Source organism: Procambarus clarkii, chromosome 22 (genome assembly GCF_040958095.1).
Source record: "Procambarus clarkii isolate CNS0578487 chromosome 22, FALCON_Pclarkii_2.0, whole genome shotgun sequence".
NCBI lineage: Eukaryota > Metazoa > Arthropoda > Malacostraca > Decapoda > Cambaridae > Procambarus > Procambarus clarkii.
The window spans coordinates 15111729-15127270 of NC_091171.1; the positions used below are offsets into that span (position 1 = coordinate 15111729).

General features: G+C 45.8%; 1 protein-coding gene across 1 annotated transcript in view; it reads right to left on the reverse strand.

Moving 5' to 3' along the window:
- Positions 1-15542, reverse strand: part of Klp98A (kinesin-like protein 98A) — a 404256-nt gene that overhangs the window by 355915 nt on the left and 32799 nt on the right. The window contains exons 5-8 of the mRNA XM_069329479.1: positions 12811-12893; positions 11969-12134; positions 7816-7985; positions 6856-7076 (exon numbers count right to left, since the gene is read on the reverse strand). Coding sequence (XP_069185580.1) covers positions 6856-7076; positions 7816-7985; positions 11969-12134; positions 12811-12893 — 640 coding nt within the window. The remainder of the gene's footprint in view (positions 1-6855; positions 7077-7815; positions 7986-11968; positions 12135-12810; positions 12894-15542) is intronic.

Consider the following 15542-nt stretch of genomic DNA (forward strand, 5'->3'; position numbering starts at 1 on the left):
CCTTGCGCAAGGGTAATGGCACTTTCACCAATATCCGCAAAAAACCAGCGTTGAATGTAATGAAGCGCCATTTTCTGGGTGAGTCCTGGAGCTTACTAGGCTGATATGCAAAGGTCAGACTTTGGCATCAGTCATGTGTATGGAGTTCTTATGGGCCTACTGGGGACCACAAGCCAGAACCTGGCCCCCTCTAGAGAGGCAAGGGGAGCAATGGCCTATAGAAACCCCAGTGTAACTGGAAGCATTCTATGTCTGCCATCGACCGGGTTAGGCACCCAGAAAGGTAGGCGTCCCAAAACAAACCCCTATTCCTTGAGGTTACCCTGAGGTGCTACCGGGGCTTAGTGTCCCCGCGGCCCGGTCGTCGACCAGGCCTCCTAGTTGCTGGACTGATCAACCAGGCTGTTAGACGCGGCTGCTCGCAGCCTGACGTATGAGTCACAGCCTGGTTGATCAGGTTGGTGAAAAATTGCAACCAAAAGCCGAACGAGTGGATAGAACTCCCCAAACAAAAACGAGCACACTGGTATGATGTCATCCATCGTCGCGCTGCTGTCTGCGCAGCCCCCCCCCCTCCCCGGGAGTGGAAAGGGGCAGCCCCAGACCAACTGCGACGGTGATCCACACCCCACTTCTGAGGCTGGATGTCAAAAACACGCAAAAAACTGCCGACCGGAGAGAGGGAGGGAGGGATGCCGGGGAGCCTCCGGGACTCACCCAGAAAATGGTGTTTCATTACATTCAATACTGGTTTTACTGTGGGGAGCCCCATCGGCTCCCTGGAGCCAACTTGAACCGAAGTGGCCAGCACAAACCGAGGAGCAGATAGAAAAGTGAGCACCCGGTCCAACGACCAGGACAGCTCAAACGGCGCATGAGCAGGCCAGAGATGAAACAACCCATGAGAAAGCTTGCGGAACGAAGCAGAAGTAACATCAACTCCGAATGCAAACTGAAGCAGCTCCGCCAGTGCCACACGATATGCGGCAACAGTATTCAGCACAAGATAACAGTCCTGAAACAACCAAGAGACAGACAAAAAGTGCCGAAAGGACCACCAGGAAACTTCATACTGCCGCCGAGACGAAACTCGCAGGTGGGACACCATCAACGTAGCCACCTGATCATCATACAAGTGGTGATAAACCTGTGTCAATGTGAGAGTATGGTATCTCAAGATATCTCCCACAGCTGACTTGAATGGTTCATTGCAGTGCACTGTGCACCTACTCGTACACAGGGCCCTATCTCTGTTAACCCTGGATGAAAATTGTCATGTTAGGTGTCATTAGGATATCCACATACCAGGAATACTTATAACAAATAGAAGCCGCCGTATGTCCAGGCAGAACGTAGATACAGGGGAATTAAGCATTATTGCCATAGAATCGGAGTATACAGTTGACGATGCAAGGCATGGTAGAGAGGGGATGCCAGTGAGGCGACAGATAAGATCTGACCTCTGGGGTCAGTCTCAACCGACGCAATGAAAACAACAGTAATGTAGTCATGACGTGTTCATGACGTCACCTCTGCTACACATCATATAACAGTTAATATCATTGGTTCCGGCACCTTTGCTGCAACGTCATTGGTCACTTGTAGTCCTGGTGTTTGTGCCCCAAGGAAGCATGCAATCCTTTGCAAGATTATTCTTAATGAGGAACTTCGTACATAGGTGACATGTCCTTCTCTCTATTGGCCAATAGACAGAACACCGTCCGTTCCTCACCATCAAGTTAAATTCAGCGTTCTTCTCGATATACCAACGCGAGAAGAATTGCGCGTTGATAATTCCGCAATCTTCCAGAATTGCGACTATGAATATATTGTTTAGAAACCTTCTAGAGTGACAAATCACCAGAGCGAAACAGACTGGTATCAGGTAACCTCTGGTGACAAACTGAGATCGTCTGTGAGTGACCTAGAGTGAACTAAGGAAGTGCCGCTGCCTAAGTAATCTGTGTGACTTTACCACAGTATAGCACAGTACCATATAACCAGCCGCCGCCATTCAGTCTAGAGCATGTAGCAGCCTCAAGCCGCCACCCGCCTAGCCTCACTGTACTACGTAACGTCACCGCTCGTCACCACATTACTTACCGCCAGTGTCAACAAGGGTGTGTGTATCTGTTAGACATACAGCACGTCCTCCTGTGAGTACCCTACCGTGTCCAAGTATGGTGTGTTAGGAAAGCCTGTCATCAGAGGTCTCACATCATAACAAGCGAAGCCAGGTGTCAGGCCACCTACGAGTTCTCGCATAAATGTGCACGACTGAGTGAACGGAAAAGGTAGACATACCTGTAGGTACAAGATCTTGTTTCGTTATTATTGTGTTTGATCTGAGTGGTCAATCACAGTACTCACCTTCTCATACCTGACACAGGTATAGGTGGTGCGAAACACCTGACGGTGTATGCATGTTTATCTGTGTGGTACCACGACATTGCACTCATCTGTGAATGTGAGTTTCATATACACCACTCATTTAGTTATTGTGTGACATCATTATTGTGCATGATTATTGCCTGTCCCATTGACAGTGTCATTGTTGATTTATTGTGCATCATCACTACTCGAGCATCCTGTTGGAACTCCTGTGACCCTTTGCACACCAACAGTTAGATTTGCCATGTTAATGATTGGTTGTAAATTGTGTTAAGTTAAGTGTTTCTCCACGAGTGGATCAGAATCGATTAGTCAGACGTCAAGAGTCTCACTAATGCAACTATAGCCTTTCTGATGCCAATCTAAAGTAAATCAAGCATCTATTGTATTTAAGTTTGTAAATAAACTTAAATACAATCAATAAAACCAATAAATACAACCAATAAACTATTGGTTAAGTTTTTAAATAAACTACTGTTCAGCTTTATGCGGTGTTTCCATTGAACCACTTCTGAATACTGCCAACTATTACTTAACCCTTAAGTTGCGCAACACATCATATGATGGGTTGAGTGACCTGTATAAAATACGCATCCCATCATATGATATATTGGAGTACTACGCAAGAATTAAATGGCCCGTGGATACACAGGGTTCACCTCACCATCATCAGGGCTCTTGTAAACAGACGCCATTTCTAAAAAAAATCGTGGGCCAAATTCCTGGGTGTGAGGGCCTCAGTACTGAGTGAGCCACCAAGCCTGATGCACGCAGCATGAGCTCACAGCACTGCTGTTCAGCTTGTGACCACAGTCCATCGACCCCGACGGCCTCACAGCCAGGGAAGGGCATATACCAGAAGAGGGACATATCATATACCAGAAGATGCCATGACCAAGCTGATGTGAAGAGAACCACGTCCGGGCTCCCAAACGTCCGGCAGAGCCATCCATTCCATGGACAGGGGAATGGGACAGGCCATCCACCAGTACGTTGGACCTTCCTTGGACATGAACTGCCAAGAAACGAAGTACAAGACAACCTGATCCAAAACAGAAGAGAGCCTACGGATGGACAAGAAATAACGAAAGGACAGCCAGGAAACTTCATACAGTCGCCGAGACGAGGCGCGCTGGTGAAACACCATCAACGAGGCGACCTGCTTACCATACAAATGGTGATAGACCCGCGTCAGAAAGACCAGACGTGAAGACTTGAGGAGAAGATCAAACCAGCTACGTAACGGACTGACCCGATCTGCTGAAAGAGACAGAGCCGCGGGAAGATCCTGGTTGATACCTGGTTGATGGGGTTCTGGGAGTTGTTCTACTCCCCAAGCCCAGCCCGAGGCCACGCTTGACTTGTGAGAGTTTGGTCCACCAGGCTGTTGCTTGGAGTGGCCCGCAGGCTCCCATACCCACCACAGCCTGGTTGGTCCGGAACGAATTTTAGAAAACAGTCTAGTTTTCTCTTGAAGATGTCCACGATTGTTCTGGCAATATTTCTGATGCTCGCTGGGAGAATGTTGAACAGCCGCGGACCTCTGATGTTTATAGTGTTCTCTGATTGTGCCTATGGCACCTCTGCTCTTCACTGGTTCTATTCTGCATTTTCTTCCATATCGTTCACTCCAGTACGTTGTTATTTTACTGTGTAGGTTAGGGACCTGGCCTTCCAGTATTTTCCATGTGTATATTATTCGGTATCTCTCTTGTCTTCTTTCTAGTGAGTACATTTGGAGAGCTTTGAGACGATCCCAATAATTTAGGTGCTTTATTGCGTCTATGTGTGCCGTATATGTCCTCTGTATTCCCTCAATTTCAGCAATCTCTCCTGCTCTGAAGGGGAAAGTGAGTACTGAGCAGTACTCGAGACAGGACAACACCTGTGACTTGAAGAGTACAACTATCATGATGGGATCCCTGGATTTGAAAGTTCTCGTAATCCATCCTATCATTTTTCTGGCTGATGCAATATTTGCTTGGTTATGCTCCCTAAACGTTAGATCGTCGGACATCATTATTCCCAAATCCTTGATATGCTGTTTACCTATTATGGGCAGATTCGATTGTGTTTTGTACCCTGTATTGTTTCAGGTCCTCATTTTTGCCGTTCCTGAGTACCTGGAATTTATCGCTGTAAAGGATGACACGAAGCTGTGACTTGTATTTTTATCTATATCTGATATGAGAATAAGGAACAGCAGTAGTGCAAGGACTGTACCTTGAGGTACAGAGCTTTTAACTGCGCTTGAACTTGATTTTATTTGAATGACTGTTACTCTTTGTGTTCTGTTCGACAGGAAATTGAGTATCCAGCGTCCTACTTTACCAGTTATTCCCACTGACCTCATTTTGTGTGCAATCCCTCCATGATCACATTTGTCGAATGCCTTTGCAAAGTCTGTGTATACTACAACTGCATTTTGCTTTTCTTCTAGACCTTCTGTGATTTTGTCATAGTGATTGAGTAACTGTGACAGACAGGATCTTCCCACTCTAAATCCATGTTGTCCTGGGTTGTGTAACTCATTATTTTCCATAAAACAAGAAATTTTATTCCTAATCACTCTTTCAGGGGCTTGGTGTCCAAACCCACGGGTTTGGACACCAAGCAAGCAGCACCTGAATCCAAGGCTGGGCCATTCACCAAAGGGCCAACAGGACTACTCTCCCTTGGTAAGTCTCCAAGCGAGCTAGGACCTGGAGCAACAGCGGAACAGGGGGAAAGGGGGAAAGAGGTACAGGTAACCCCCACCTTGACCAGTCCTACCTGAAGGCATCGACCCCGATGGCCTTGCAGTCAGGGAGGGGCGCCATATATGCCTCGAGAGGCCGCATATGTGGGAGATGCCTCGACCACGCCGACGCGAAGAGGTCCACCTCTGGGAGCCCATACATTCGGCAGAGCCAACTGAACGAGCCAGTGTTGATCGTCCATTCCATGGACAGGGGAATGAAGCGTGACAATTCGAATACAGCCAGATCATTGATCTGCGAATGACCCGAACCCTCCGAAGCAACATCCACACGGCTGCGAACTCCCGCAACGTGCTGTGGGCCTGACGCAAGGACAGATTCCACCACTCCTGGGCAGCCTGGTGAGCACTGGTCACAAAGCCCCAGCCATAGCCGACGTAAGGCACCCGGAGGCCAAACCCAGCAATTGCAAGAGAGGCAGAAGGGACGTTCCCAAAGTAACTAAAACTGCCGACGAAGCCAACTCCAGCTCAGTGGGTTCACCATCATGGCAAAGTTTAGACTCCCGCACAGACCCCCGAGCAACCGCCGTGTGACCCAGGAACCCCCCAGAAACAGGCTAAGGTGGGACTGTAGAAGATCGAAGGAAGAGACAAGGAAGCAGTCCATGAGTCCCACACAAGACCCAGCCAAGACCGAACCTGAGAGGGAACAAAATGGGACTCCCTCCAGTTCACTTGGAACCCGAACCCAGTGAAATGGGAAAGAACCAATTCCCTGGCAAGCAGACACGCGGACTGGCTGGAAGCCCATACTAGCCAGTCGTCGAGGTAGGCCAGAACCCGAACCCCTAAAAGATGCAGACTGGCCACCACGACCCGGAAAAGGCGTGTGAACACACAAGGCGCCAGATTCAAGCCGAAAGGAAGACAACGAAAGCGGTTAGTCACAACAAAACCAAGCCAGTCCCTGAACCCCGGATGAATCGGGATGTGCCAATACACATCCTGGAGGTTCGGGGACACCATCCAAGCACCTGGCTCCAAAAGAAGCCAGACCTGGGACAGAGTAGTCATCCAAAAGGAGAGGCAATAGACCCAGAGGTTCAGATAGGACAAGTTCAGAATGAACCGCCGATCTGTGCAGTCCCGTTTTGGAACTGGAAACAGACGGGAAACCCACCTGAGGAACGAGGGCATTTCGACCACCCTCAAGCGAACCCACTCCAAGTTGAACCGACAGAGAGCAAGAGAAGAGGCCTGCCCCACCAGCCACGAACCCCACCAAAGAAGGAGGGGCGACCCAACGCCACTGCAGGTCAAAAGACATGACCTGAAAAGCCCTCAAATCGTGGGACCAGGCATGAGCAAACAGTGCGAGCTTCCCTTCTATTCCCTATCAATAGGATGAACCACGAAAGGGCCAATGCATTACAAAAAGCCGACTTACGAGCAGAGCGATCACCACGCCGACCAGTCATCGTCGGTTACAAAGACGGTGCCGGCTCCAAAACTGGCATCACTGGCCTACAACAACTGAAGGAACCCCGAGCCCTGGCCCCACCCTTCCGGGAAACCCCCCCCCCCCCACGGGCCCTTACCCCTACTATAGTTTTATTATTTAGCACTATACTGTGTTTTACTACTTAATCAATGAATATCTACTAAGGTAACATTCACCCTTTCCACAGGCCTTATAGACTTAGTAATAGGAAGTACCCAAGCTTAACTCGACAATTTAGTTGCAATATAATTAATAAACTTACTTGCAATCATAATAGTTTTTGAATTGCCACCAAGGGAATCTTTCAACAACCAGGTAAGGACTGAATCACGGTAGGGAATGAAGACACTTTTTCCTGTGGTGGCCTTTGCTGCCTGCTCAGCCAAAGCACTGATGACTGAGCCTAGAGTCACCAGTGACTTATTAATGTGAGCACCTTCTTTAAGCCTCTGCCCAGTTGCTCCTGTTGCATCTGCTCTTTCACTGAAATATAATGTATGTACTTAAATATACAACAACAAAAAGTGATCAGAGAGTATTTTGTCATATACAATAACAGTGGATCTAAGAAATGGTATGAAACATAATTCGGAAAATTGCAAGAGTAAAATATATATACTTGTCTTCTGTATATAAATTTCCATCCAATGAATTTGAAGGTTCCCTCAATAATCTCCTTCCCTTTATTGAGTTAAAAAAAACTTTATTCTATTTCTTAAGTAGCATATCTAGTGAAAATTCTCATCATCAGTTTGACTCTAATCTTTGGAAAATATTCCTCAATACTTTACTATCATTGCCCTCTCTTTCCATATTGTAAAAAGAGTCAAAGATGAACCATCTCTTGCTGAATACTGTACTAATTTACAACTGATATACCCCAAACATGCAGGACACCATGGAAGATATAACTGAAGAGTGATAGGCAGTTGGTGAACAGGTACTCTTACTCTTAAAGTAGGAGTAACATACACTTCCAATAAAATGTTTCCATTCATATAAAATAATAAATCCCTAATCATCATTATCTGGGAACTAATCACCATTACTACCATCACTTTTTCTCCAACAATCCTTAAGCCTCCATAAATAAATAAATCAGATCATGCCAAATCTTTCTGATGTTTCAATGAATGCCAACATGCCCCAAGATGTGGCCTTTTGGTAATGCTTCAAGAATAAATCTAATCAATATAAGTTGCAAATAAAATTTTTTACTTACCTGCCAGCTAAATCAACAAGGTGAATTTTAGACCGAGTTTCTAATGGAGTGTCTGACAATAGTTTAGCCTGAATGAAGGTTACAGTAAAAATAGCATGACTTCTTGAGCTTGTGTCATTCATGTGGGTGCTTGCAGTTGTACGATGCGAGTTCCCTCTTCTCATCAATTCCTGTGCAAATTTGATATAAAATAACTTGGCATATATGAATATGTTTTATATACAAGTAGTACTAACTAAATGAAAACAATTTTAATAATAATAATGCACAAAGAAATCACAATAAAGTGATGTAACAATGAGAAAATCTGTAAGAGACACGGGGAGGATTCAAACCTATGCTCTGGGTACTCCCAAGCACACGCCTTAGACCACCACAGCATGAAGTGGTCATAAACAATGGAACCTGGGATTCAACTGAATCCTTTAGGGGGGTCCTGAGGTTTCCAACTGAAGCCTAATTAGGGCTCCACGCATTGCCCTCCCTGCACTCTGGTCATAGTCTAGGAGTTCCCATTGCCCCCAGAGTGCACAGGTGCAATGCATGAAACTGTGATTAGGCTTCAGTTGGAATCCTCAGGACACCCAAGAGTGAATCCCAGGTTGCATTGCTTTTGACCACTTTGCGGTGTAGTGATCAAGGGTGTATGCTTGGGAGTACCCAGAACATAGGATCAAATCTTCCTCATGGCTCCTACTGATTTTCTCAATAATAATTAATAATAATTAATAATAGCAATTAATAATTAATAATTAATAATAATAATAATAATAATAATAATAATAATGCACAAAGAAATAACGTTAATATGATATATGCTTTGGAGTACCCAGTGTACAGATTTAAATCCTTATCATGCCGCCTACTGATTTTCTCAACAACAACAATGGTGATGATTACAGTATCTACTTGATTTAACGGTCTCTTATTTACCGATCTGCCAGTTCTAACGACCGGTTTGGGAGACCGGTATCTGGAGCCTCATATACAGGTCTGGCGGTCGATAGAACTGAAGGTCGGTATTCGGTTTGTTTTGGCATCAGGGGGTCCTCACATGGCAAGCAGGCTGCCGACCTCTATCATTCCCTCTCTCCCCCTCACAGCACCTCTCCCCCACACCCTTATTTCCTGCGTCCCCCTCCCCGCAAGAGACCCTTCTGGGAGGTGGCTCAGTAGATTGCCAGCCAGAGATAGCCTGGAGAATCTCCATCTAATACAATAAAGCATTCATGAAACAAGCATTTTTATAACTTTTATTATACTAATAATATTACTAAACAAAATCTGTAACCAAAAATATATATGATGATGCAAATCCAGAATTTAAGAAACAAATCTGGCTAATGGGTACGAGTGTGTTAGGGTTATCGGAGTGGGCCGGTCCCTTCCCCACCATCGACACACCTCCCCCACCACCCCTAAAATCCCATACACTCTCTCTCTGCTTCCTTGGTCACATAGTTCAACTCAACACCCATCCCTCTCTCCATCCCTTCATCCATCCTTCCATCCATCCATCCTTCTATCCCTTCCTCCCTCCTTCCATCCATCCCTCCATCCATACCTCCATCCATACCTCCATCCATACATCCATCCATCCATCCATCCATCCATCCATCCATCCATCCATCCATCCATCCATCCATCCATCTATCCATCCATCCATCCATGCATCCATCCATCCTTCCATCCCTCCCTCCCTCCCTCCTTCCATCCATCCCTCAATCAATCCCTCCATCCATTCCTCTATCCATCTATCCCTTCATCCATCTCTAAATCCATTCAGCCATCCCTCCATCCATCCATCCTTCTATCCATCTATCCATCCATCCCTCCTTCCATCTATACATCCCTCCATCCATCCATCCATCCCTCCACCCATCCCTCCATCCATCTATCCATCCCTCCCTCCCTCAATTCATCCATCCCTCAATCCATCCATCCACCCATCTCTCTATCCTTCCATCCATCCATCCATCCCTCTATCTTTCCATTCATCCCTCTATCCTTCCATCCATCCATCCATCCTTCCTTCCATCCCTTCACCCTTCCATCCACTGCTCAATCTATTCATCCATCCCTCTATCCATCTATCCATCCATCCATCCATCCCGCCCTCCCTCCATCCAGCCATCCATCCATCCCTCCATCCTTCCATCTCTCTATCCCTCCATCCATCCACCCCTCCCTACATCCATCCCTCCATCCTCTCCCTTTATCCATCTCCATCCTCTGCTTGCCTGCTCCCTCCATCCATCTCCATCCTCTGCCTGTCTGCTCATCCTTTGCAGATGACACTAGGATCTTCATGAGAGTAGGCAACATAGAGGACACGGCAAACCTCCAATCAGATGTAGATCAGGTTAATGGTATTTTCTATGGGCTACAGAAAATAATATGGTGTTTAACGAAGATAAGTTCCAGCTCATGCGCTACGGAAAAAATTAAAATATAAAAATGGAAACCACGTACAAAACTCAGGCAAATCATAACATAGAAAGAAAATGCAATGTAAAGGATCTGGGGTGTACTTAAGTCGGAAGACCTTACCTTTAAAGAACACAATAAAGTAGCTGTCACAACTGCAAGAAAAATGACAGGATGGATAACAAGAACTTTTCACAATGGAGATGCTGTACCGATGATGATGCTTTTCAAAACGCTTGTGCTCTCTAGAGTGGAGTACTGCTGCACAATGACAGCCCCTTTCAAAGCTGGAGAAATTGCTGACCTGGAGAGCGTGCAGAGATCCTTTACTGCTAGAATCCACTCAGTAAAACATCTAAACTACTGGGACCGACTAAAGAGCCTAAATCTGTATTCCCTTGAGCGCAGGCGGGAGAGATACATAATAATCTATACGTGGAAAATAATTGAGGGGCTGGTCCCAAACCTGCACACAGAAATGACATCACATGAGACCAAAAGACATAGCAGGATGTGCAGAATACCCCCGTTGAAAAGCAGAGGTGCAAAAGGTACTCTGAGAGAGAACTCTATCAACATCAGAGGCCCAAGACTGTTCAACACGCTTCCACTACACATAAGGGGCATAACTGGCAGACCCCTCACAGTGTTCAAGAGAGAACTGGATAAGCACCTCCAAAGGATACCTGATCAACCAGGCTGTGACTCATACGTCAGGCTGCGAGCAGCCGCGTCCAACAGCCTGGTTGATCAGTCCAGGAACCAGGAGGCCTGGTCGACGACCAGGCTGCGGGGACGCTAAGCCTCGGAAGCACCTCTAGGTAACCTCAAGGTAAGGAGGCTACAAGATGACCTGGATGAACTCAAGGAATGGTCCAACAAATGCAGGAGGCCAGATAAACGGTATCATTTGGGAAATGAAATACTTCAAGAATTAGGGAGACAAAGACCTGGGGGTTGATATCACATCAAACTTGTCCCCTGAAGCCCACATCAGGAGGATATCATCAGTGGCATATGCTAGGTTGGCCAACATAAGAGCTGCCTTTAGAAATTTGTGTAAGGAATCATTTAGAACCTTGTATACCACATATGTCAGACCAATCCTGGAGTATGCAGCTCCAGCATGGAGTCCATATCTAGTCAAGAACAAGACAAAACTTAAGAAGGTTCAAAGAAATGCCACCAGACTAGTACCATTGCTGAGGGGTATAAGCTACAAGGAGAGATTACAGGAACTAAACTTCATGCCACTGGAAGAAAGAAGAGTTATGGGAGACATGATTATCACATACAAGACTCTCAGAGGAATTGATAGGCTAGATAAGGACAGTTTAGTTAACATAGGTGGTACATACAATAGTACACAGGTGGAAACTGAGTACCCAAATGAGCCAGAGACATAGAAAGAACTTTTTCAGCCACAGATTAGTTAACAAATGGAATGCATTAGGCAGTGATGTGGTGGAGGCAGACTCCATACACAGTTTCAAATGTTGATAATCACAGATCCCAACAGGCTCAGAAATTTGTACGCCAGTTGACTGATGGCTGAGAAGTGGGCTCAAAAAGCAGAAGTTCAACCCTGCAAGCTATTAGGTGAGTACAATTAGGTGAGGTAATTAGGACATCAGGTATAAACAGTTAGGAGGTGGGTATTAAAAGCTTGATTTCACTCCTCCTACAGTCACTGACAGATAAATTGATAGCACATAATTCATCATACCTGAATATCATGATACTGGTGGACTAGATGGCAGGAGAGATCTTCAACATAGGGGCCAAGTTTAGGGTGCTCTCTAACACGAAGAGAGTGCGTGGTGTTTTGGGCACCTTGTCTCAGCAAGTCTTTCACACGTTCATTGTAGATTTCTAGGTAACTTACTTCAACTCTGATAAAAGAAACATCAATATAAATGATACTAACAAAATTTTATGCAATTATTAAACATCTCCATTTTTCACCTCTCAGTGGTGCCAACAACCCTACTCCCCACCTCTCAGTGGTGTGAACATCCCATTTCCAATGTTTCAGTGGTATAGACAACACCACCTCCCGCTTCTCAATAGTTCAATTAGTTCCACTTTCCATCTTTCAGTGGTGCAAACATCCCCTAACTCCTACTTATCAGGGGCTAAACATCTTCATTTCATACCCCCTCCATAGTGTAAACACTACACTTCCCACCTCTCAGTGATGCATACAGCTACACTTCCTGTCAATGTGGTACAAACCACCTCATTTCCCATCTATAATGGGATGCAAATATATGCAACCTCCACTTCCCACCTATGGGTACAAACAACCCCACTTCCAACTTCTCAGGGGTGTAATCTTACTTTCCACCAATAAAGGCTGCAATCTGTTACACTAATTAGCCAACTCACATACTATGATGATCTGTGAATTGCAAAAATTATTAGCAAGCTATTTATTCAAGAAACAATTTTGTTTAATTCAAATAATGTTTACTCCTTCAATTTAACAGAACATCTGATGATATTTACAGAATTTTTAACTTTGCTTCTGTGAAAGACGCATGAAAGTTCTTGAATAGGAAAACTTACTTGTAAGTAGTTCCAGCTTCTCTGCCTTCAGCCATTGATGAAAACAGAGCTTCACATATTCTGGGAATCAGCCCTGGATTGGCCTGCAGTGATATAATATTATATTCTTAAAATGCTGAGCTAATTACAGTAACCATTAGGCTTAAGTATTACATTATACATTATTCAAGTAAGTGAATAAAATGTTCTTAAATTTGAGCCATTACTTTTTGCAATAAACCAGCATTGAATGTAATGAAAAGTCATTTTCTGGGTGAGACCCAGAGGCTTCCCAGAGTTTATCCAGGCTGATATGGATATCAACCTGATGATGACTTTGGCATCAGTGTAAATGGAGTTCTTAGGCCTACCGGAAACCAAGAGCCAGAACCTGGCTCCCCTCAGAAAGGCACAAGGAGCAATAGCCTATAGAAATGCACATGTGATTTGGAGCATTCTGCACTTTATCTACAAATCATTCTCTCGCCTTGGTTACCCTTTGCATTTCATCAACTGTGCCTACTCTCAAGCTAAACTAAATTTCTTTCATCCTAAACCTGCTTCCAACACTAGTAGCACTGTACTATGCCTTCTCTTCATATCTGAACTCAAAACTTTTACCAATACCTTTCGTCCTCTTGACATTAAACTCGCCTTTCGACAAACTAACACACTTCGTAGCAATCTAGTTCACACTGCTCCTCCTGCTTCTAATGCTGCTGGTGTCTACTCTATTTCCTGTTCGTCTTGTCCTCTCCAATACTTTGGCGAAACTGAATGACAGACTTAAAGAATACAAGAGAAGTGTTAAGTCTGCAGACACTAACAATGCTCTCTTTTGCCATGTGAGGGATTCTAATCATCCCATTGATTGGTCTTCCTCCAAAATAATCTTTCCTGCCTCTACTCTACACAGACGCTGTCTTGTTGAATCGGCTCTAATACACAATGTACCCAACATGAACTTGAGTCCTGGCTTTGTTGCTGTGGTGTCTTCCTTTTCACAGTATATACTCAAATGCTCTAATCTTTCTAACAAACATGACCTAACATAAGCCTACCCCTTCCATTTATCTTTCTTTCTCTTTCCTTTTCTTTCTCTCTTCTCCCTTTTCCTGTTCATTGTCTTCTCCTACGCTCCCTTGCTATCCTCTTCTTATTCCTATCTCCTTCTCATTCGGTGGTTATAATAGGAGCTGCCTCGTATGGGCCAATAGGCCCTCTGCAGCTCTTTATTATTATTACTATCCCCTCTACTACACCTTACTTTGCTCCTCAGATCTCTCTTGCCTATTTATTGCCTGTCTCTACTTCCTCATCACAATCCACTTGAGAATGGTCCAGGACGGACCGAAATGTCGTCGTCCCTTCACCTTCTAGTGTGTGGTCTGGTCAACATACTTTAGCCACATTATTGTGACTCATCGCCTGCAAGAGCAGCAAACTTATGAACGTCGTGGGCACAGAGATACCACAGGCTGGCAAGACTGAATAACCCTGCGGACGACCTGGGAGACCCGTACCTGGAACAGGGAAGAAGGGAAACAGGATCAACCCAAAGTGCATCCCCTGGACACAGAAGCTGTGGGGCGCAAATAATGGCGGTGAGCCACAACCGAACACAACACATGATGCACCCCCGGCCTGACCAACCAAGCATCAACTACCCAAGGTCCACTCCGGAAAGCAGCCTTCTCATTCTTCGCCAGAAAAGGAGGAGACGGCTGCAAACGAACAAACCTATCACCAGAGCCAAAGGAGCAGAAACCCCTGCACCGGAGGAGAGCAGGAAGCTCCCCAACCTGACTCCCCCCACCCCCCAAAGGCCAATGCCAACAGGAAAAAGAGCCTTGGAGAGACAATCCTCAACTGAAGGAGCCACAACAAACCAAGGGGAAGAGAGATATGAGAGAACCCTGTCCAATGACCAGGACGCCTCAGGCGCTGCATGAGCAGGCCGGAAGTGAAACAATGCCCGAGAAAGCTTGCGACACAGCACAGAAGTAACATCGATGTCAAAAGCCAGCTGCAGCGGCTCCGCCAGCGCTGCACGATACGAGGCGACATTATTCAGCATAAGATGACGGTCCTGAAAAAGCCATGAGAGAAAAGATAAGATCACCTTAACAGAGAGCGAAGTATACTTACAGAGAGACAAAAAGAAACAGAAGGACTGCCAGGAAACTTCATACTGCCGCCGAGACGAAGATCTCAGTTGGGACACCATTAACGAAGCAACCTGATCAACATACAGATGGTGATAGACCCAAGTAAAAAATACCAGACGCAAAGACTCGAGGAGGAAATCGAACCAGCCACATAACGGACCGGACTAATCATCTGAAAGAGGCGGAGCTGGGGCAAAACCCCTGGGTTCGGACACTAAGCAAGCAGCGCCTAAAACCAAGGCTGGGCCGGCCATCAAAGAATCTAAAGAACTACTCTCCCCTGATAAGTCTCCAAGCGAGCTAGGACCTGGACTAACAGTGGAACTGGGGCCAAAAGGTACAGGTAACCCCCACCTCGACCAGTCCTGCCAAAAAGCATTGACCCCCGACGGCCTCACAGTCAGGAAGGGCGCCACATGTACCAAGAGACGCCTCGACCAGACCGACACGAAGAGGTCCATCTCCAGGAGCCCGTATATCCGGCAGAGCCAACTGAATGAGTCAGCATCGACTGTCCATTCCAAGGACAGGGGGAATAAACCAAGACAGGTCATCCACCAGGATGTTGTATACCCCACAAACGTG